Consider the following 25,428-nt stretch of genomic DNA (forward strand, 5'->3'; position numbering starts at 1 on the left):
ACGATTGCTTTGGATTTTGTTCTGTCGCAAGTGAATTTCAGCCTAGGAAAAAGTTTATTAAGACGTGGAGACGTGCAATCCATTGGACGGAAACTGTGATCATAGAACACTGAATGATAGGCAAAAGTTTCTTCCTCGGCAGCTAATTTTAGTTTAGATGTTCTTGTTACTGCGTTTTTTTTTTTTTTTTTTTTTTAAATGTTCATAGTTTCCTACTGGAAGTCGAGACTGTAAGTACAACTTTGTGCTTCTTCACACCACGTGTCATTAACGTCCGAACGACCTCTACGTGGAATAAAAATCACCGCATTGCAAATCGTGCGTTTCACTTTTTTCTTCCGAATCATTTTCTCGTATTAAAGGAAAATCTGTACTACAGCGTGACCGAAAAAACTTTTTTTGTTCTTTTTTGCATTTTTACTATGCCGGTAATGAAATAAATCAAACAAGCCTAAGTATAGGATTGGAAAGTGGGTTGATATTACTCGTACAACTTCTATTACCGCTAGCGCTGCTATCTAGCACCTTCAAACTAAAATAAAGTTTCACTCGTAAAAATACCTACTTTTTTCGATCGAAGTCACCATTTTCAAAAACCGAGACAATTAGATGTTCCGAAAAAGGTTCTCGGGATATCGGAACAAACAGCAAAATATCGAAACTGTCTCGGGAAATTCGGAACGTCTGGTCACCTTGCCCTTGTCAGAAAGTGAAGATGTGAGTTTTTTTAAAAATTAAAAATGGTTTTAAAATCAAAATCAAATAAAAATGGTCAATATTCTAAAATACCACTTTCGACATAATATAGCTACAGTTTCGTTTAAAATAAATTATACGAATGTTTTAAATTTTCACGCTTTATCACTTTATTACCTAATCAGTTAAAATATCTAGGTATAATGGAGATAATAATCTATGTGGCAAATACTATGACTTTTTTTTTTAATACAAAATTATGCTCAGTTTAAATTATAACATTTTGCAATTCTTCTTAATATCTCAGATTTCAAATTTAATGGAATCAATGTCGATTGATTCATATTCTGTAATTTAGAACTCTTATACCTACATTTTCTACAGTACTTATTGACTAAAACAGTTTGAATAAATGATTTATCACTGAATTTCCCTCTATCAGAGTTTAGAGTCCCCAATAAATTAGCCAATATTCACAATTATGAGAATACATTTCTTTTTTTCTTTTTTCTTTCTTTCTCTCTCTTTTTTTTTTTTTTTTTTTTTTTTGTAACAAAACATTTCTGATTTTTTAAAATTTTGTTTACTAGGGTCTTAGAGATACTGTTTCTTATGGCTGAACCAAACTCGAGTTTAGATCTAACAAGCGTCTTGTATAGATAAATATTTGAACTACTATTTTTAAAATCAGGTCATTGACTAGATATAATTTTTCTCGACTCTTGTAATGTAGCATTTATATGACTGCCAAATTTCAGTTGTCTGTCATATCGTATAATACCCATATATTAACAAAGCTTTGTTAATGAGATAATGTTAAGCTTTAACGCATATTTACCATCTACATAATGTCACTCTTGAGCAGCCGTCCAGATCAAGATGTGTAACAAAACAATACAGCAATGCCGTGAACTGAGATTCTTCGGGGGCTGTTTGGCTCTCTTGAGTATTATTCCACGCCCTATCAAGAACTTGACGAACTGTCAGTACTGTGCGAATATTGTTTGCTGCAAAGAGAAGCAAAATATTACATTGAGAAAGGTGGGAATGATAAGGAGATTACCTAAATTAATTAACAATGGCCTTTTAAAGTTACACATCAAATTTTGTCAGCTTTAACGGCATTATCGCTCTGCGAATCTAACTGACCAGTTAATTATATGTTGAAAATATAACTTGTCGGTGGAAATTAGGTAAAGCTCACAGATGACGAGAAGAACCCTAGCAGAAGTAATGTGACGTAGGTATGGGCTCGCCCACTTTTTACACGGAGGTTTCAAATGACACCACGGAATAGCACACAGATAACTACCCGGAGTAGCAGACGACATCTAAGTATAGACCACACCTCAAAAACCGAAAATGGACTTGACCGTGTCGTTGACCTTTCCCCGCTACCCTTTTTTTAGGGTTATTCTCGTCATCTGTGAGCTGTACATCTAATATTTCATGTGAACGCCCTTCAATAACTTGGGCCAAAGATTTACTATGTCACGCAAGGCTAAGCCAAGTAGACTGTCAGATACTTAAATGGTTGTAAGTTACGACTAAGATTAGAGGATAAAACTAGACAAAGAAATAAATAAACAAAATAATTCATTTTTAGATATTACCAGTTGAAATGCCCCTTCATCGCACAAGGAGAATACGGTTATGGAAAGCATTTGAACCCTTCCCTCCTCATGTTATACATTTCAATGAAAATCCCTTTCCCTTAGGATATATATATATATTTCGATGAAAACCCCTCCACTCTTAGGTTATACATTTCAATGAAAAACCTTCCCCCCCTTAGGTTATACATTTCAATGAAAATGTGATAACAAAAACCGGTAATGTCACCCCTTCCCCATTCCAATCTCTCACCTCCCACGCCGATGGCGGATGAACTTGCACTTTTTTATATTTAATATTAATTTTGGCAGCAGCTCGTGTCAAGTTGCCACTGTTTCCGTAAGGGTAAATTTCCCTTAGCACGAAAATGTAGTTAGTTTGGTCTGGCTTCCGACAGTTCAAATATGCATTCGTCCTCAATGAAATTAAAAAAAAAAAAAAAAAAAAAAAACTTTCAGCGTAACGTCCTATGATTATACGATGATTAAAATAAGTGAATGATGATGGAATGAAAAAGTAGGAGGAAATGGGAGTACCTACATTCGTCCTGTTTCCCTACATCACTAGTACATTGGTGATCCCACTATCGGCTGGCAATCAACAAATATGATGGTATTGGTACAAAGATTCTGAATGGTTAACACCTTAATATTATTGATCGAGAATATTTATTAAGTTCACGCGAGATTGTTTATTGGAAGAAGTAAGGAATGAGATCAATTTACGGAGGTTCTGTAAGACAGAATGATTCATAAGCATTTCAGAGAAAAGTGTGTGGGTATATGTGTATGTGCGTCTAGACATATGTATAATTCAGTCAAGGTTTAGCATTTTTATTTGTTTACGATTTCAGAAAATACAATAGACCGAAGGTGAGACTTTAAAGTCATTGTTTGTTATAACAACTATTACAAGAAGGATGCATATTAAAAATACAATATGTGGCATAGTTGGCTTTTACGTGTATTAAGGATCAGTACTTGCTTTTCTGGAGTGCAAACATTAAGATTAAAGAAATTACGAAAAAGAAAAGTAGTTTCTGATCTTCATCACTATATAAAATTTAGTATCACTTTTAATAATTTTGCTGCACAAGCATATTGTTATAATTTAGTTTCCTTAAGAGAAAAGTAGCTTGGCACAATACTAAAAATAATTTCAATTGGTTAATTTGTCAGAAGCTATTGACCAGAAAAGGATACGGACACTAATTTTTTTGTTAGTAATTGATCCTGATTTGTACAATCTGCAGAAAAAAAAAAAAAAAAAAACGGCAACCAACATGAGCATGTAAGTTTATTGTGAAACTACGCCTAACAGCTCAAGAAATCAACATAACGTCTAAGTGGCACGAATCACGCCAGGAGAAACTTCGCCGTCCTTCCGTGCACACTTATTTTGGAGCAAAAGAGTTCGTCGTTTCACAATAAGCTTACATGCTCATGTTGCAGGTTTTTTTGCTGCGGACTGTACTTGATTTAATTAAACCGATATACCCAAAAATACGTTGTATTGAACTACTTCCAAACGGTTTCAACGGCAACTTCTGTCTTTTTCAAAAGAAAAAAAAAATTTTTTTTCTAAACTATTTTCCCGTCTCAAATTTGTATATTAGTATCTCCATAACAGTTACAGGCTGCGACTAAAAAGATATAGAAACTAGAATTGAGGAACATGTCAGGAATTCAAAAGAGAAACTCTGTGTGTTGTAGCTCTATCAAAACAACTTGTCAAAACATAAAATTAAAGAAGTAAACGTCTTACACAAAACCACATTATGAGTTGAAAGACAGGTTGTTGAATCATATTTTATCAGTAACATGAATCTAAAATTAAATTTGAACAGAGAAAATTTGAATAAACAATCGAACCTCATAGCCGCCACAAAAACTACCATAAGTTTCTAACAACAATTTAGTTATATATTAAAAGTTTCATATACAAAATTTTTCATGACCGTTTAAAAAACAGTACATATAAACAAATAAAAAAACTAAACGTAATTTCAAATTTGTCATTTAAATTCACCATCAACTTAATTTATATATATATATATATATATATATATATATATATATATATATATATATATCAGACGGAAATTTCAATACAAGAAGTTAGTAACTTCTCAGAACAATACTCAGATAATACCTGGCAACGTTGACCAATGCAGCGCGTCTTCATAAGTCCATTGATGTTATGTTAAAATTGTATTTAAAAAAATCTAATTTTTTTCAGTAGTGTTTCTTTCTAATATGAGGTTAATTAACCGCAGTTAATTAATACTTTTTTTCCATACTGTACGGATATCAAGTTTTGGTGTGAATCAGAAAGAAAGCAACTACTCAATTGAACTCTTAAAGAAAATTGTACACACTTTCAAAGATTACTGTTTCCAATCTACAACTGTTCTCAACCAGCAAATACACAAATTTGGGATGTTAAAAAAAAAAAAAAAAAAAAGAAAAGTTTTATCTACTGAAGAAGGGGGAAAGTTTTGTTGAAACCATCTGAAACTTGGTTCAATGTGCAGCATTTCTGGATAAGCATGTTTAATTATTCAACAACATAAATAATCACATTCTTTAATTTAATTGATGGTTTCGCCTCGACGGAGAAAGATATGATGGCTCAACCTCACCACAGATCATCCATATTAGCAACAATAGCTTCTAGGAGTTTTCGGAAACTGTCTTGGACTTTGATCGAGATCAAACCACTGAGATCAAGACCGTTTACGATTGCCACAGCAGATTCACTATCATCAAAAGTGACTATTCAATGGAGGAAACTTTCCCGGTTATTTGTTATACTGACAGAACTACACGTTTCCAAACGGCGGTGATTCTTGTGACTGTTGTCAACTCATGTGGCACCCATGAGTTCAACTTTTTCACCTTATTCATTGCATGGAGCCACTGAACGACAGGGTTATGGTGTACGCCTAACTCTTCCTCAATGACACGAATAGTTTTCGAGGGCATGCTTTCACGGTGTTCCTGTGGAGCATCTGAACATACTGTTGGTCGGTACTCATGGAGCTCATTTTGTCGTCACTGGAACAAAATTTGTCAAACCAATGGTGAAAAGTGCATTCATTCATCATTCCTGGCCCAAATGAACTGTTAAAGTTTATTTGTGGCTTGCTATGCAGAATGCTCTACTTTTAATTCCTGAAGAAAGAACGCTCGCAATTGTGTTTCGCCATCGTGCACTTGCATGCTACCCTGCTCAACAACGCACTGATTCCTAACTGTCTAGGCACCCCAACCTGTTTGCTGGACATGTACAGAATTTGTGACATTATGTGTGACCTTTGTCTATTCCTGTGTTATGTTGCTGAAGTGAGTTTCTCACCAAGACGGACAATTAATTTGTACCAACCTAATAAGTAATTCACAGAGAGCTCACTCTGATGAAACATTACTTTAGTTGGTATTATCATACCTAAATATATACTTAAGTATTGAATGCAATTTATTTCTCATACTGAACACTTACCGTCTGGAATAGAACTGGCTAAGTGATCCAACAAAGCAGCGCCCTGAATAGGTGCAGTACGAGCGTAATGTCTCAAAGCAGTTGCTTCTGGAGTGTCAGGATCTTCACATATAATGGTGCGAGAACCTACAGTTGCCACCATACCGCGGCGAAAAGCGTTCCAGTCCACACGAACATCAGCGATGAACAGAACTTCCAAAGATAATCATAGAGAGAGGGCAGAATTAATTATTAGTTTGCGTTGTTTCATTTCTATAAATGTATTTCAAATTATGAATAAAGAATGAGAATAATTTATTGTTGTTAAACAAGATGTTGCAATAGATAACTTCAATATTTTAGACAATGCAAAACCATGCTCAGGAATTCTATCATGCTACTAACAGATTCCTGTAATTCCTGAATTTTCATTAGACTTCCAAGCTTTCGACTCTCCCCTGGAATCTTGGTCACGGAGGTTAAAAACAGGACTGCCTGTCAAAGACAGGACTGGGGTTATACAGGACATCACTGGCGTACTTGACAACGTGTTTCCGTACAACACAGCTCTTCCCTGGTAAGTCAATTCCATTTTTATTCCTTGATGTTTCTATTCTTTTTCTTCCTGTTTTTAACTTCCGTGACGAAGACTCCATGCAAGAGTCGAAAGCTTGGAAGTCTAAAGAAAATTCAGGAATTACAGAAATCTGTAAGTAGAATTCAATATTTTAATTTGTATATACGTATGTCAATGATGTTTAAAATTATAACTAATCCATACTACATCTGTATTTTGCCTAATATAAAATAAATGAAAAAGTAATAAAATATAATGTTTTCTACTCTAACTTAGAGTTTCTTCCTGAAAATCTGAAATAGTATATATGCACATTTGTCTATTAGCTTTTTTTTCTTTTTTTTAACAAAGTACTGACAACCCTTAATCTTCATTTCTCTAATTCTAAGTTATATAATTTCATTCCAAGCAATATACTTATAACTATTTTGCGTTTAGTTCAGTTTGACATAGGGAATATCTATTCCATTTTTGCGCCTTGTACTGTGAGTAAACAGTATTTCGAGTAATATAACTTGTACAGTTTTCTTCGACATACATAAGGCAGTTTAGTATACATATGGAAGGAGTGGTCATTATTTTAAAATCTTTGAAAAAATGTCTATAAGGAATTCTTGTTATTGGTATTATCTTTTTTCCCATTTAAATACTGACGTTTTCGAAAGATTTACCACATATTGAAATACTATATGACAAATAAGAGTGGAAATATGCATAATACGTAGTAATCAACATATTTATACTTACAGACATCTTTAATTTACATAATACATATGACTTACTGCATTTGTTAATTTTTTACATAGTTGCATAGTATGCATACTTCAGATTAATTTTCATAATAGACTAACTGAGAAACATTTTTCTGCATCAATCGTGGAATTACTGAAATGAAACTATAATATATCTGTTTTATTATGATTCAGTTTTAATTTATTATGGAACAGCCGAATAGCAGATTTATCTATTGCCTCCATTATTTTTTGTTTGTATTGTGTTGATTTGATTTTCTTTCGTTATAAATGATGTGTCATCGGCATATATAACAGGGTTTCTAATAACTAGGCAGGTAAATAGTTTTACGTGGGTAAATGAGGTATCGCATCGGAAAAAGGAATGATTTATTGTTACTTATGCAAACGGAAAATTAGTAGTGGTAGAAATCACTCATATATGAGTCACATTTATTTGAAGAGGTAGTGTTCGAGTTTTTTTTAAATCTAAAGAGGCAAGTAAATGCACTGCTGGAAATATTTTAATTATCAAACTTTGTGTTTGACAAGTAGGGATCCCTGAATGTGCACTGGTCAGTATTTGATTTCATAAGTTTACTCTAGAAAGTATATGGACGATGTTTTACTCACACTTATCAGCGAATCCTAGTGGCCTTTCACTTTTTACTGATGATTATAAGTTATACAGAAAAATATCGTGTTTCTATGAAACAATGACCCTACAAGAAGACATAAATTACCTTATAAACTGGTGTGAAATGTAGCATTTGAAACTTAACAGCAAGAAATATGACAGTATTACCATTACTCTCAGAAAGTCTCCTGTTCCCTTCGAATACTATATTGACGGTTCCCCTATAAGACACTGTCATAATGATCTTGGTGTCATCTTTGATACGAAACTCACGTTCTCTGACCACATCTCCTCAATAGTTATGAAATCAATGCGTATGTTTGGGCTTCTTTTCCGATTTACTTAACTATGCACTGTGGCATCATTAGCAATATTCTATAAAACACGAATAGCGTCCAAGATCGAATACTGCTCTCCCATATAGGAAATGGCCGCACTTATACATCTCTCTAGCCTTGATTCTATTCTCAGTTTCTTTATTGTTATAGTACGCTTTCGAGTTCCCGCATTTCGAATATTACCCAAGGAAGAACTCTTGCGATATCTTAATATCCATATCCCGGGGGGTAAACAGAAATATCTCTGACTTGAAGTTGCTTCATAAGATAGTTATTGGGAACTTAAGATCGGAAACCCCACTTCAAGAACTCCCCACTTACGTGTCGCTCCCCGCAAAACCCGAAATACCCATGTATTTCATCTTGCCCGCCCCAGGTTGGCAATTATGCAGAGGTTTTTTTTTTTTCACAGAATATCAAACTATTTTAATCATCTAACAACTGAGGTGGACATTTTTTTCGAGCTACCCGATAATTGACAGAGTAATTAAATGCGTGTTGGCCAAGTAATATTATATTTGCACTCTTAGTGGACACTGCTGTTGTTATTCCTGTTGATACTTTACTTCTATTTTTTTCTTTTTTTTCTGTTTGTTAACATTTCCATGTGTAAAACAGCAAACTTATGCTAAATCTGAGAATTTATTCAATAAATAAATAAAATCTCATTTTTTTAAAGTTTCTTACAATATAGTAATTGTGTATTTTCCGTATTCTTGAAATCCACGATAATTAATCATATATATAGAACTTTCATATGTATCAGTACAAGATTCAATTTCACACTGCTTGTAATATCCACGTAGGTTGAATTTGGTCTCTTCAATCAACTTAGGTCATTTTTTTAATAACATAGTAAAGCAAAAATTCAATGATTTCTTTCTTATAACTCTTTATCTGATCCTATGAATGGATTTTTTTAGATCTAAAACTAATTTAATTAGTTCACTAGTCCGTAATCACTCTCTTGAAGGTAAAAGACAACCAAAATATTTGTGTGCACGATTTATGCCCGTTTGGCCTTTTCCCGTTTCGCCTTATGCCCTCAAAACATATTTTGACAGACAACAAATAAGGATGTTATCTCAAGGCGGAACGGGAATTCCCGTTTGGCCTTCTCCCGTTTGGCCTTATAACATACAAGGGATTCATCATTCGTTATCTGTAACAAAGAGGGATTTATTTTATTCTCAAGTGTGACCTCCCTTCTACTTCAGACAAATTAAACTCAAATATCTTACAAGAACGTAAATTTTATTATCACACTCAAACTTATCCAGTTTCTATGTGGATATAATATGAAATAGCGTCAATGCATGAAATTACACCAATTTCACTGTTCTCAAGTCTAAAATAAGCAAGTATTAAAGTATTAACTACATATGAAGAATTAAATATATAAATAACAATAGAAACATAAGTTAAATACAACAATAGACATAACAATAGAGACAGTATAATTTAAATCTCATTATCATTTCTTATTTTTTATTTGAGGTACAAATATAAAGGTAACCAAGTAAGTTCTGTCGCTTTTTCACCCAACACCTTTGAACATTGATATGTTACCTAAGACGTACCTGAAAGATCAAAAAATAGTCTCTATCAGCATCGATGACCTTTTGCCAACGTTCTGGAAGGGTATGGATTCCATCGCGGTACAACTTGGTGGGCCGTGAAGCGAAAAAGGTATCAAGTCCATTTTGCACCTCTACTACGGATTTGAACTGGCGTCCTCTAACGTGATTGTCCAAGGAATGGAACGGGTGATAATCGGACGGTGCAATATCCGGGAATTACGGAAGTTGCAATAGTGTTTCCCATCCAGGGCGTAGAATGGTGTCCCGGGTCATCCTAGCAACGTGGGACTTAGCGTTGTCTTGTAACAGGAGGACTCCTTTGCGATTCAGAAGTGCTGGCTCCGGAGTTTTAAGTTTTTCTTGAACACGGCTCAACTGCTGAGAGTAGACAGTTCCATAGATGCTCTGACTAGATGGTAGCAGTTTCCGATGCACGGTGCCGCGAGTAGTCCACCGAACACACAGGAGGACCTTCTTCTGGTGCAGTGCCGGTTTCAGCTATTTTGGAACCTTTTCATGGGATGCTAACGAATGATGACGGCGTCCTGGAGCTTCGTACAGAACCCACTTCTCATCACATGTCAACACCCTTTCCAGAAATGGCTCCTTCCTCAGACGAGACAGCAAAGAAACACAGGTGTCTGTTCGTGTTGCCTTCTGGCCCGGAGTCAAATTATGTGGGACCCATCGACCTAACTTGTAGTGCTTCCCAAGTTGAAGGAAGTGCTGCATGGTGATGAATGGTTTCTCCACTCATACTGAATTGTAATCCCATTTCCTCACATGTCTGGTCACTGTTCGCCTCAATTGCTGCCTGAAGAACTTCATTTTGTACATGTATTCTTCCGGCACGTGGTGCGTCTTCGAGTGTTTCGTCACCGTCCTTAAACTTGTTAAACTACCGCTGCACTATTCATGTAGCCACGACACCCTCACCAAAAGCCTGGCATATCTTCCGGCCTGCTGCAGCGGCGCTTGACCTCAGTTTGAACTCGTACAGCACACACGCCCTTATGACGCTTTGTGGAGGTTTCATGTTCACTCTGTCCTTACGCAAGTTCACGGTGTAACTGAACTGTCACAACTAGGTAGTATGTTGGATACTCCCACATCAACAATTGACCTTCACCTTATCTCCATTCGCATTCAACTCACGGTGTGAAGGTCAATTGAACATAGACATCCACAAAAAGCGACAGAACTTTCTTGTTACGTTTATACATGGCTCTAAAAGCAATTGTTTCATTGTGTGATATACAGTATGGTTGTAGAAGACGCAGGTAGTCCGTAAAAGCAGTAATAGAAGTATTATACAGTATATTTATTCTTATGTTTATTTCTGTGTATTTGTTCAGCTAACATTTTATTAAAGTCTTTGCTAAACTATTGACCAACATAGTCATAACATAACCATACCTCTCACTCGCTTTGAATTAAGGTTCAATTAATTTTTTTTTAAACAGTGACGCAAATAATGGATTACTCTGAATACTTACTTTGATTATACGATGTTTTATTCGTTCAAACGTGAATATTACTAGCCTTACAAATGTTTTGCAAAATGACGCTAAACTTCCCTATCATCATCTGAAAATTCCCTTCTCTGGTATATGACGAAACGGGAAAAGGCCAAACGGGAATTCCCGTTTCGTCTTACAATCAAATTAATGTACACTATCTTAGCATCATAGCCTGAAATCATGAAAACAGGCATAAGGCGAAACGGGAAAACGCCAAACGAGAAGACACCGTGTGCACAAATCATATATTATATTCTGTGTAAAGAACTATTGAATCGTGGAGTTATACTACAAGAAGTATATTATGAAAACAAAAGCGAACTAATATGAAAACTTCTGACTTCGTCTTCGTCATCTCAGACATGTTTATTGAGAAACATTTATACTTCAGAAAAGAAACAATTAAAAATTAACACTCTCGCTACTTGTACAGAATAGATATTGTCTGAATTGTCTTCGATCCTTCATCAATATTACCAGCGTTTATTCGGTTCACATAATGTCTGTCCGTTGGGACACATCGTTCTCTTCTTTAAAATCGAGTTATGTCACAAATCAAATTAAACTATGACAAAGTAAAGAGAGCATCAACAGCTCTGCAGAAAGACTTCAGACCTTAGGGAAAGCTAACATATCTCGGTATACTGGTAATCACTTTTTACATTTAATTATAGAATATACTCCGGAGAATCTGTCCGGTAAAATCCCAATATATATATGAGATTGCCGTTTCACCTAAATTCTTAAATTAGCATGATCGATCTCACTCACCAAATTTTTCGACAGAAAGAGACCCGAATAAAAGTGAAATATCTCAGACTTTTCCGATAGAGCGGGGCATGATGGCTCAGTGGTAAAGCGCTTATCTCTGGTGTGTGGTATTCCTGGTTCGAACCCTGGCCAAATAAGTTTGTGGTGGACAACATCGTGTCCGTGAGTTTTCTCGGGGTACTCCCGTTTCCTCCCATATTCTCATTCCACCAATTTTTCCATCATCATTTACTTGCCTTAATCGTCCGTTTCTCTTAGCCTAAAAGAGATAATCGTGGGACGTTAGACTGAAAGATTTATTCTCTTTTCCTCTAGAGCTATGAGAGAGAAGGTATTAGCTACTTTTTGTACATAATTATAGTATGAGCTCTGCTCACACAACACATTGTAAATCTAGACCCAAAAACCAAGATTTTTTAATCGTAAAACGAATGTTTCCTTGGAAGGGTTTCTATTTACTACGAATTAACATATAATAAGAGTAAATATTCACAGTATTCTCACCTGTCTCCTTTGGTTGCCACATGTCAGCTCTGTGTACAATTTCTTCATCCCAAATTTGTAAAGGCAGCCCCGCACTAGTCTGGTCCAGAAGTATGACGTCTCGACATTTCATCTCTTTACCTGTTTTAGTTTGAACTTGGCGAATAGGACCCACCTTCAAAGGATATAATTACAGAGTTTAAATACTTTAATAAATCAGTCTTTTCTTTTATCTGCCTTGTAATTGCTGTTCTATATATATATATATATATCAAATTGTTGCCAAATTTTGACCAACTTTCCTGACTTTAGCAATTGATCCAAACTTTTTCCAGGCCTTCCAGACTTGTGAAATCTGTTTATATAACTGTACTGACATTGTAAAATTGATCATTTAACCCATACTTATATATTATAACATTAAAAAAAGTATACAGATGAATAAACTTACAGAGCGTACAGCTACCAACAAATCCACCCACTCTCCTCTCATGGTTGCACCATTGGTATGGACATCGGCTAATGTAAGGAAATCCACAGGTGGCTTGGTAGGTATGCGCAGCAAAGGCTGATACTTGTTTATGTCACCTTCATGCCTCACCATTGCAGAATAGTTCTCAGACAGAGTTAGCTGGAAAGGGCTGGGAGAGGTGAACATTACATTAGCTTATTTACTTAAACATACTAAGGTAAAACAATGTTACTATATATAGTACTTCAGTTAAATTATTTTCAACTTTGTGATTTTCTAAATTGTATAAGATAATATTGTATAAGATGTTCTAACCAAATTAACAAATGGGGCCACGTGGCTCAGTGGTAGAGCGTTTTCCAAATGCACAGATATTGATGATGCGTTAGTCTGGTAATTGATTAAAAAAACTCTTTACACTTTGGGAGTCCTCAAAACTTGTAAGTTCGAGGAATCTTTTCTTCCCATGATATTTTGAATGGTAAACATAAAGCTGGGAGAATTAATATATATATATATATATATATATATATATATATATATATATATATATATATATATATATATATATATATATATATATATATATATATATATATATATATATATATATATATATATATATATATATATATATATAGTAACACACGGATATGGTAACTTAATCCACTGAAATTTCCCGAGTACGGAACGATACTTGAACATATATTGTGTTAATGTTTAGGAATAATACGGATTAATTGTTTGTATGGCCATTCTATGTCCCCATAATGCCGTCGAGTTCATTTATGAACATTTTACTTAATCTTTGATTTGTGTTGCTGGTTTAGTATGGATATCGGGGGCCTACAATCATCTTCCAACCTAAATCCATGGATTAATTTTTGAGACGATTTTTTAAGAAAACAAGGATTTCGCACTAATAAAGCTAGAATGTTTATTCAATAAGCACTATAGAGGAACCAATAAGAGAAGGTTTCTGACAGCTTGCTACCACTCACGTGTCAAGGCTTTTTCGGTGCATCTCTAATGGCTGTTTTGTTAATGGTGTAAAACTGAGTCACCGCGGTTGGAATATTAGCACCAAAGTAGGGGCTGCATTTCCCCTCCGCACGTGATAAGGAACTTCAGAGATCATCTCGTGATGGCTGTCCCATAGTTCCTATAGATAATTTTCACCTTTCTCGTGTCAGAATAGAGTATTTTTACAATCTGAGTTATTTCATACAATCACGTTCAAGTATAATAGAAATGTTTCCCTGTGTTTAGAAAAAAATGTACTCTAAACGATAGAGAAGAAAATCGAATGTAAGAATCAGCAATAATAATAATAATAATAATAATAATAATAATAATAATAATAATAATAATAATAATAATAATAATAATAATAATAATAATAATAATAATAATAATGTTTTCTTTTCAATCTGTAGTAATGAATAAGGATAAAAATATCGAAATTTAAATAAGCATTGTGTCTAATTTGAATGTAACTGTAGATTGTAAATTCAAAATGTATTATTAACCTTTCCATTTACCCTAATATATTTCATAAACTTTTATTGCAATTTTGAACAAATACAGAGAACCTTAATATTAATTTCAGTAGATTCGTCGTTAATACGAGTGGGAATTAAGTGTAATAAATGCAGATGAACTTGGGGTTTGGTGAACCCCTTTCTAATGTCTAAATTGAACATGAATTGGACTAATTTTTTTTCTGACGTAAACAAGTTATGTTTGAGCTTACTTAATAGACTGTGCTCAAAAGAACATGAAAAATAAGCAATATTAGGATATAATTTTAATTTTTCGTTTCTTCTAAGTTATCTTTTAAAGCAATACTTTACCTTGTAACTGACGGTCTAAATCTTTCATCTTGATCGCCTGGTTGACGAAAAGAAATTCTGGCATTATGAACTTCCACTGGTAAAAGAAAATAATAAACTATAATTAATGTAAAAAAAAAAGAAAAAAAGAAAAAGAAAAAAGAAAGAAAGAAAAGCTTGCTTTGTAAACAATGTGAAAAACTTCACTATCTTCATTTTTTCAATTATGTAGTTTATTATTTTTTGTAAATAAATGAAGACAAAGTATACTTTTATTAACAAAAAATGATTAAAGTATAGAATTACAGAACACTTAATATTCCCACTAACACGCTCGGAAATATTAACAATTATAATTCGAATTGTGATTCCAGGGGCCACGGTGGCTCAGTGGTAGAGCGTTTACCTCTGGTGCCTGGGGTCCTTGGTTCGCGCCAAGTGAGCTTTATGGTGGACAAACACCATGTGCGTGGGTTTTCTCGGGGTTCTCCCACTTTTTTCATTCCACTATTTTGTTCATGTCTCATCATCACCGTTTCCTTTAGCCTAGTCGGCAAAGTGGGACGTAAAACTTAAAGATTTCATTTGAATTGTGTGATTCCTGAATCATACTCATACTTTCAAGTTTTCGGCTCTTCCCTGAAACCTTTTTAACAGAGGATAAGAATAGGAAGAGATATTTCCTTTACGTTTTCTTGATATTTTTATCCCCCATGAATAAGGGTCCAGAAAAGGTGTTCTGAAAGTACAAAGGTTATTTGTGAATCAGAATTTGAAGATAGTGAGGTGAATAGAGAAAAATAGTTTGTAAATTTACCAGAGAGCTAGATTGATCAAAATATTGTTGGAATCAATAAGTAAAAATCATGGTATTTTCAACGAGTTAACACGAGCAATCAGAACTATGCAATCAGAATTATGTACACTCAAAAGTAATGTTATTGAAGATCTGCTTAAATATTCCTTTTCTCAGCTAAGTTATCAGTGAAAATTAACATAATCTATCACTCATTTCTCTACTGTAAGGTAAACACAATTCGTTATTATATTTGGAGAGCTCTTTCATCTTCTTCTCTCGGTAATTTGAAAGTTGAAAATGGCTTCCTCTTCTTTTAATGAGGCGCCCTCAGAAACAAACCCTTTTGCTGTTTCCATGCTTTAATTTTCTTTCCGTACAGACAAACAGCAGTGTTGTTCTTATTAAATAATTAGTGTTCTCGTTTCTTGTGCGGGAGATCCGATTTGATCATTCAGTACAAGTGTATTTAGCTAGGATCCCATTTTAAACTACAGAGTCATGTTTTATCTGACCTGGGTGCTCAAACGTATCTAGATACTCCATAAAGAACAAACTGCTTTTATATTTGCGTTATCTGTTCATCATGGTGCCTATATCAAGAGTACGAAAAGGGTTGTGGAAAAACGGTCTTCAGATTCGGATGCAGCACCTCGATTTATTTGTCCGTTTTTAATATCATATCACGACCTGTCTGTTAGTGGAACTATATCATATATGTATGTCCAAAGTATGTATGCTTTATGTATTGTATATAAATATATAATAAAATACATAAATAAATAAATAAAAATGGTGGAGGAAAGGGTAGGGTGTATATCAGTAAAAAATGATTTAAAATTTGTTATGTATTTTTCTACAGATTTAGGAGGAACTTCTGAAACCGTGATCCTTTGTTATTGATCCTCAACAAAGTAGCGGTGTTTATCGGGTTAAATGTCAATGTGACAAAATATATATAGGTCAAACAAAAAGGAATATTTGTACTAGAATACCAGAGTGCATTCGCATATCGAAATCTCGTAGCTTATAACAGCTATCGGAGTTGGCAGCGCATTTTAAAGACAATAACCGTTATATTGCTAATACGCGTTTGATAAAGAAAGAAAAAAATAATAATTAAACGAAAGATTAAAGAAGCCTATTAGATTCATAAAGAGAAACCTACACTCAATTCAGATAAAGGAGACATAAATGCGACTTGGAGCAGTCTTTTTACTACTTATTTCTGCCATCTGGAAGATAATGGAAGAACAGTGAGCAACAGTGAACAGTGGTAAATGAGTGGCCATTAATATGTGTTTAATTTTGACAAGAAGACTTGTGCTTAACATATTTTCAATCCTTTTAACTATTTTTTACCTATCCATTTTTCTCCCCCATGTTTTAAATCTTCTTCGAATTGTTCTAGGCTGAAGATGGAATCAGGGTTTTCCAAAAGCGCTACTTAGAAGAATATTTCGTTTTTTTCTGCGGTGAGTCCTTCTAGCCTTTTGCTTATATTTTTTTCTAAATATTATCACTGCTCACAATACAGTGATATACTTATTTACAATTTTGCAAGATTTAAATTTTTGGTGTCTTTCTTATTATTTCTTTTTCGACTTAATGGAAGTAATTTCTGACCTTATTACTTTTTTTTTATGAAATTTTCCTCCTATGTTATCACTATGCAGATATTTCTTTCTGGAACCGTACCCTAATCAACGTTTGTGAAATAAATAACAAGAGCAGCAACAGGTATGCAGTTAACATCCAATACATACCAACATCTCCAACATGAAAATTGCTCGAAAGATCTCTAACACAATCCATTGATCCCCAAAACGATGCATTGATTATATCTATTGGGGAGTCTCTTAAAGTAAAACTAAATACTCCACGTTCCAAGTCAGGATCTGCAATACCAAGCAGAAAGATGAAATTAGTACATAATATAATCTTATTTACAAAGTATTTAGCACAGAAACAGAGACTACATTTACCATTGCTACTTTGGCTGCAGCCTTCTTCTGGCCAAGGCTAGGATGGGTTGGGTATTTAGGTTAGATTTGGATTATATTATTAGGTATTAGGAGAATACCCGTTCTGCGCACGGGGAGAATACGTTTCATTTTGGACATAAAGGGCTTAATTTGGATTTAAACGGCATCGGAAGTGTCACTGTTCATCTCAACGACCCCGAAAACTATGGATTCAACACTAATATAAGTTATTTTCGATCATTTTAAAATATATATCTCCTCCCTCTCCCAAATTACGGGCTGAATTTGGATTTGAACGGCATCGGAAGTATCACTGTTCATCTCAGCGACCCCGAAAACTATGAATTTGACACTAACATTGGTCATTTTCAATCCTTTATATATATATTTCTCCCTCCGCCTTCCCTAAATTGCAGCGCCAAAGTGAAATGATAAAAAACTATCCCAGGCCCGAACGTCGTCTATGTTGAAAATTTGATCCAGATCGGTCAATGACTCAGTTAGCTACATATCTGGGTTTATTTATTTATTTATTTAGTTCCTTGGCGTTATGATCCCATCATTATCTTATATTCTCATTTTTTTTTTTTTCATTTTGAAAGAATAATATCGAGATACAACAAGGAACGGAAGTATCACAACAAAAGCAGGGCAACAGCATCTAGCAACTAAAATTTAAATCAAAATTTAAGTAATTAATTTTATGTGACTTAACCGAAAACTAATTCAAATTCCCAACCTACCATCCTAGCATTAGGTCGAAAAGAAAATTGCGACAAACAGCAGTTAATAATTTAGCCTGCTGCTTTTGCATTTTTAAAAAATAAATATTTTTATTTTAGACATTTTTTTAATAAATAAAATTCCGTTTTGCATTGTATTAATACATTAAGTTTAGTTATTTATGAATTATTGTTATTGGGTGACTTTGATATGGAATTAACTAAGCCTTAATAATTTAATTAGTACAATTAAAACACGTGCAGTAAGATGTTGTTACACACACACACACATTGTGTGTCATTCGTAAAGAATTACATAAATACATATGAGTCAAATCAAGCCTTTAAATAAATACAATACTTCTGTTGTAAAATTCATGAAGATGCAGATATAAACTAATCGTAATCAGAATAACACACATAATTGATTATACACTATTTTAATATTGATATATTCTACAAATTTCAATTATGTATATATCTATAGTAGCTAATATGGACAAGAAATAACTTATTATATAATTTTTTGAAGTGAGCTACTTAGAAATTAATCAATTGTTTGCACACTAACTTGACGTAACACTCCTTTCTTCATTACCTTTATACAGTCTAGCATATTATTTGATTTGATTATGACATAATTTTACACGCATATAAGTATATGACTCCAGATCCAGATGTCTGTTGATACATTGTATACAAATTATCTTTTCCTCGCGTAAGATTACTGTGTCTCCCTTTCTTTTAATACTATCTAAATGATCCCATGTAATTTTAAACAGTTCAAACAAACATCTCTAACATGAAGAAAATATAATCGTATTTAGTACTGCTATATATATATATATATATATATATATATATATATTAATAGTTGGTGCTTTTCAGTAACTTTACGATTCTTATTACACAATTTTGTTGTTTGAATATACCTTAAAATTGTGGCAAAGATCTTCAGAAGGTAAGCCATTCTTAATAGAATACGTCAAAGTTCAGGAACATAATAGATTAAAGACTAAGCAGTGGAAAAGACTTGAGAGAAGTCACATACCTAAAAATTACAATTTTAATTCTACAAGCTAAGGGGAAAAAATTACCTAATGTCACTTAGCTTGTTTTCTTGAGCTTAAGCAAGATCCGCCACTGAAATTAAGGCTTAAGACTACAATTCATATTATGCATGTAATCTGCGCTAATTTTGTTTTAGACTGTTTGCGTGCTTTGGCCATGACAATTTGCCTACATATTAAGGATGAACAAATCAGCTTTTCCAAAAAACTGGTTCGGTTCTTTTCCGAAATATGTTTCCTTTTTTTTTTCCCTCAAACCGGTTTTGGTTTTCTATCAAAACCTGTTCGAGTTTCACCGAAACTGCTTACCGTTTCTCAAAATTAAAAAAAAATACCTAAACCAGTGTCATTTTCGCCGAAGCCAATATCTGTTCTTGTTTTTAAAATACTTATTTCGAAACAAATTAACAAAAGAGCTAAAAGTTTTTTGATATAAAAATGATTCCGTTTTAAAACTGAAACCAGTTTGATAGAAAACTGAAACCGCTTTTAGATAGAAAATCGAACCGATTATAAAACCGAAACCAGTTTTGAATAAAAAAAAGTTTTTTTTTTTTTTTAAATTCCCAAAACTGATTTCGTTTTTTTCTGAAAATCAAAAAAACCTCCTTTTATGTCCACCACTACTACATTCACAACTAGTAATTTTACCGTGTTAGTAAATTTGCATAGGTCATGATTGCTGGTTATATGCAGTATATGTGATGTTTCGTAAGATTAGTGTTAGTAGATGTACTTAGTTTTTTATTATCCCTCAGCTTAATTTATTTTCAGAAAACTACTGAATAAGTTGGGATGTTATAAGGATAATAATCTTGGAAATTATTTTTATTTTTTTCGATTACAATTACTATTGTATCTTTACGGGGAAAAAGTACATTATTCTTTCCTATATATATAATGAGAGGAAATTATTAAGACATAGAAGAAAGAGTGTAAGTCTTAGAGTAATGTCTAGTTCCTTGTTCAAATAGTAGTATGACACTTACTCTTTTTGCTGAAAATTTGTCTAGGTTCTTGCCTGGCTATCAGCAAACCTATAATCAAGCTGTTGGCTATATTGGGTCCAATAGCTGCTAACTGAATTCTTCTTATTCCTGCAGCCGACATGTTTACTTCAAATTAAATGAAATTGGTCCTGAAATAAGAAATATTCATTTATTTATCGCCTCATTGCATGAGATACCCAATCACAGTTATGTTGGACAATACAAATCACATTATATATACACGGAGCATAAAGACATCCACGAGAGGAAAATTACTAGTACAGGAAAATACTGTATATTGGTTTCCGCCAAAAAATCTAAAATGCCAGAACAAAGCACTTCAAATTAAGTTTTTTTTTTTTTTAATATATGAAATTGCGGCACTGTATCTTACACAAGAACAAGAAAATACATAATAACTACATTTATTTTTTTTAATCATCAATATTTGCGAGCAAAAAGAATTCAAAAATTTCAATTTACAGAAATAATTTCTGTGAACTTCTTTGGTGTGGTATGAATTTCTGTGGTATTTTCCTTTTAGTTGCCGACTTTAAATTATAGCAAGCAGAAAGAAAGTAGAGACATTGCTTAAAAACACTTTTTAAAGATGAGATACTGTTGGACACATAGCTATATTGAATTTTTACATTTTGTAATGCAGAGAAAGGAATTAAGGTAATACAGTGGAATATGATGATGTTAAGGAAACAAGTCGAACAAAGCATGAAACAAGTTCAATTACGCACAGTGTTACCATGTTTCCGAAGTCCAATATGTGACTTTAAAAGTTTTAATCGTGTTCCTAAAGTTTATGACCTCTCTCATCTCCTCTTTAGATAAAATTAATCTGTTAGACTCTTGGAGTAGAGAAAGTTTCTTGACTAGTGACACCAGTGGCGGCTTCTCAGAGAAGTCACATCAGTAAAAATTTAGATTTTTATTATTACAAATTAAGGAAAGCAAGTTTATTTGATGTACTAATTCTTGTATAGTTTTCTTCCCTTATGATCGTATTCATATGTGATTCCCACTCAAGATCTTGTCTTGAGTGAAACGTGTTTTGAGTAAAACTTAATCTTTGATAACATTTCCGTGTTGAGACCATTCTAATTTATAAACATAATTTGAGAATTTCTTAGCGAAAATGCATCTTGGTCAAGACTGCTGTTCCTGTCTTTTAAAAAACATGGGATCATTCCTGCTGTCAACTTTGACTATGAATTAGCAGTATAAAGCTTGTTTTCAGAGATACTTATGAATAAGGTCAAAATTTCATTTTCATCAAGACCTTCTTACTGAAAGACTGTCTCAAAATCTTGCCTAAGTGGGTTTATGGAACAGCAATTCATTTCTCAAGACATATCTTGAGAAAAACTTTCATTACTATGCATCTACCAATACGCTCCTTAGTATGTAGCAACAAAATTTAAAATTTTATTGATGTGGTTTACCTCAAGAACCGCCACTGAATGATAACCTCAGAGAAACTTGTACAATTAGAGACAAAAATTCTTTGAGCTTGATATGAGTTTATTATAATTATAATTATTTTATTTTTTACATCTTAGGAATGAAAGAACAATTTGAGGAACCGAATTTCTTCTGATTGACATGAAAAAGTTTTACAATGGGTTTAACAAAATAAATTAGGTACCAAGAAGCTTTTGAACCTGTGGCAGGTTATTATTGTAAAATAATCTGCAAGTTTTATTGTGCACTATCTTGATTTTATAATCCTTTGTGAAATTCCATAATTTTGTTACTATATATACTTTAAAAAATCATAATAACAAAATATAAAATAATAACTTGTCTTCTATTTCACATGTTGATATATATAATTCCAGAATTTTCTATAAATAGTTTTCATCTTCCTCAGATGAAAGCATTAATCAGAATTTCCGGTAATTAAAAATATCTATTGACGCATAAAAAGATGAGACAAATTATTTATAATTATGCATTACTTTAGTTCTTCAAGAAAAGTATAAAACACAAGTTAACTTCATACTGAGAATGAGATTAAAGCAAAACTTAAAAAAAAAAATAAAAGTTAAGTTTCTTGGGAGTTATTTTTGTTTTCTATAATTCAAACAGGTAACAGAGGTGTATTCTCGTAATAAACTTTAAAGTTTCAAACGAGTTGGTTGGACTTTAAAAGTCTTTTTCAGCACTGAGGCAAAATGGGACGTATGTATACTTTTTGGAATCCGAACCACCATAATGGGTTCAAATTTCAGGTCTCTCCCAAAGGAAATCGAACCTGGGACACGATGCACCAAATATATGCGAGCTAACCACTAGACCAGCGGGCTTCTACGCTAGGTTCGAACATCTATCTGCGAAGGTGTTTATAATTGGCCATATTTGTGGCATTTTCAAAGAAACTACAAAATACTTAATTTCTGAAGAACATCATAGCTATATTGAGAATAGAAATTATCATTACGAAATGGAATAGAATAATTTCAAAATGTCATACTGAAATATTCGTGTAATTTTTCACAATAAATATGTGATGTTGCATACCGATAGAAAAGTTTGTAAGACTTCAATGGGTTGAGTTACGAGGCAGAAAACAAAAAGTACCTGTATTTCTATTGTTTAAATGATTGTTATTGTTACCCCAGAAAATTCGGAATTATATGGCTTTATAGAAAGCTAAATAACTTTTTAAAATTGCGTTGTAACTTATTGTTCGCTGTGCAGATACAAATAATAAATCCCACTGTGTCGATCAATATGAATCTTAGATTACCAGCGAATTTATTTTCTTTAGCTCCTTTGGATGAATCATACAATGTGTTCTACTCTTTTAATATCTGTATAATAATGTTGCTTGTACACTAAACAGTGTTGCCAAGAGGTTGAACAAAAAGTCGCTAAAGGAGAGGTGAAATGACTCCAATTTTGGGTGAAAAGACGCTAAAAGTTATGCATGAAATCCGTTGTCTATAAGCATTGTTTTAAAGTTGTAGATGTGAAATAAGCAGTATGTTCTACTCACATCTTTGTCAACAGGACTCAACGAATCCTTGACTTCAGAAATCATTTCACATTTTCCCTTTACTTTGTTCATATTTTGAAATGAAATTAAATCTGTAAGTTTTACGTCACACAATTATGCCGGCGAGGCTAAAGGAGACAGAGGTGATTAGAAATAAATGAAATGGCGGAATGACAAAAGTGGGAGGAAACGGGAGAACCCGAGAAAACCCACATACATGGTGTTTGTCCACCACAAAGTTTACTTGATTTAGAACCTAGAGCCCCCATGCACAAGATGCTTTACCATTGAGCCACTGCCCCCGTGTTCATATTTTTGAGCCATAATAGTTCCTAAATAATTAACACTACAGTATTTACGTTTCTTTAATAGAAAAATGCAGAATAATTAAAATATCCCAAAGGACAAATACTGTATAACAAACACGTACTTCGCTTTTATTCACGCTTCTACAGCTAATCTCTCTGCTCGGTAATGCTGTATTGTATTACTTGTGCCTCTCAATTGAAGCTCTGCGAATTAAATGACATGAAGGTTGAAATTATTCTCAGTTAGAGGGTAAGGGCAATGGAAAACAATTCAAGGGGTGGAGCGATGCTACACTGCACTCCCAAAGTGATTACAACAAATAAAAAAGAACTTAAAACTGCTTTGAACTAATAAAGCTTCTCTACAGATGAACAGGTTGTTTTCAGCAAAATGTCGCTAGATTTGTGAATAAGTCGTTAAATTGTCTTTTAAAAATCAGCGAAAAAGTCGCCAATTGTAAAAATTATTTTTTGTCGCTATCCCCGAGGTCGAATCCCCTAGGTTTAGTAAGTTTCCTCTCAAATTGGCAACTCTGATACGAAACTTTCGATACCCTATCCAAATAAGTGATGCCAACCTGAAGCGTTAAAAAAAATCCCATCTCGAGAGGCGAAAATTTTGCTCTTGAATTTTCCACGCTATACTAATAACATTTTCTAAACTTAGAAAACATGAATAGTGAAATTTGTACATGTCAGTCATTTTCTTCAATACATATGTGACTGATCCAAAATTCCGATCGTCTACGTTTATCAAACAGTTTATGGACATGTATTTTCGTTAATTGAGAGTGCTGATTAAAATAGGTACATGTTTGTTGTGAGTTTAGAATTTCCATCACGCTCTCGTGCCATGATTTTCCACTGAAGGTAATAAATCTAAATAAACTTCAGTCATTTTGTATGATACTTTTGGAAGTTGATGTTTCTCGTTTTACCTTCTTCCATTAATTTTGTACTGTCTTTTATTTTTTAAATACTAGAATACTATTAACGTCCCTTGGCGCTTGTTTTTCAGATTCACAAGTCACTGCATAAATCACTTTAACACTAATGTGCATTTTACAGCAACAATTAACATTAAGTTCATGATTATTGAAGACTCATTTGTCTATTCGCCCATAGAAAATCCGTTAGCATCAATGGAATAGATATATGAAAAATTCCATAAATTCTGTCAATTTTGACGAAAATTCCTTTTATCCCATTTCGAGATATCATTGCCAAAAATCCCACAATATGGGATTTTTGCCACGAGCTGGCATCACTTATCCAAATTTATCCAAGGAACGATCGGGTGTTCGGTGTTTCCCTTAAAAATTTCGCTCAAATTCTAGTACCAATTAATTTTTATCTTATTTCGGAAAGAGTAATTTTTACAGTTTGTAACCATGTGAGTGGAATTACCATATTGATTTAACATTGAGCTTAGTTAAGGATAAGATAACTTTTGATTCTTACGTATCTACAGCATTATAATTAAGACAACAATCAAGAAAAGCACATTTATTTTGAGCATATTTACTAAGCGCTAAGAAAAACTACAAGAGTACAAGTAAAGGGAATGTCTTTGGTTTATATTGTCCTCAACTTAGTATGGTATGATTGATGTACGTTACGAGTATTTGGAACGTAACTCAAGACAGAATAGCCACTCTCACAATTATTATTTAAAATAGTCTCGATCGTTTATGCTGGATTATGAAGTTTAACTCGTTTGTGCTATCAACTGAATAAATAATGAACGAAATAAAGTAGCGATGCTGGCTTTATGGTCATGAAGCGAGAATCGACACCAATCAAAACATTTTCACATT

At 33.4% G+C, this 25,428-nt stretch overlaps 1 protein-coding gene across 2 annotated transcripts in view; it reads right to left on the reverse strand.

Moving 5' to 3' along the window:
- hdm (meiosis specific with OB domains hold'em) overlaps window positions 1–23,128 on the reverse strand; it is a 58,961-nt gene extending 35,833 nt beyond the window's left edge. The window contains exons 1-8 of one of the 2 annotated variants that reach the window (XM_081750727.1): window positions 23,055–23,128; window positions 20,294–20,442; window positions 17,294–17,425; window positions 14,753–14,828; window positions 12,879–13,068; window positions 12,449–12,602; window positions 5,812–6,003; window positions 1,535–1,703 (exon numbers count right to left, since the gene is read on the reverse strand). In XM_081750727.1, coding sequence (XP_081606853.1) covers window positions 1,535–1,703; window positions 5,812–6,003; window positions 12,449–12,602; window positions 12,879–13,068; window positions 14,753–14,828; window positions 17,294–17,425; window positions 20,294–20,414 — 1,034 coding nt within the window. In that variant the 5' untranslated portion in view covers window positions 20,415–20,442; window positions 23,055–23,128. Of the gene's footprint in view, window positions 1–1,534; window positions 1,704–5,811; window positions 6,004–12,448; window positions 12,603–12,878; window positions 13,069–14,752; window positions 14,829–17,293; window positions 17,426–20,293; window positions 20,443–22,885; window positions 23,026–23,054 lie in introns of those variants that run through there. The other variant, XM_081750728.1, reaches the window with a different exon arrangement.
- Between the last annotated feature and the right edge of the window lie 2,300 nt (window positions 23,129–25,428).

The sequence above is a fragment of the Thermobia domestica genome, chromosome 3, assembly GCF_964235325.1.
Source record: "Thermobia domestica chromosome 3, izTheDome1.hap1.1, whole genome shotgun sequence".
Taxonomy (NCBI): Eukaryota; Metazoa; Arthropoda; class Insecta; order Zygentoma; family Lepismatidae; genus Thermobia; species Thermobia domestica.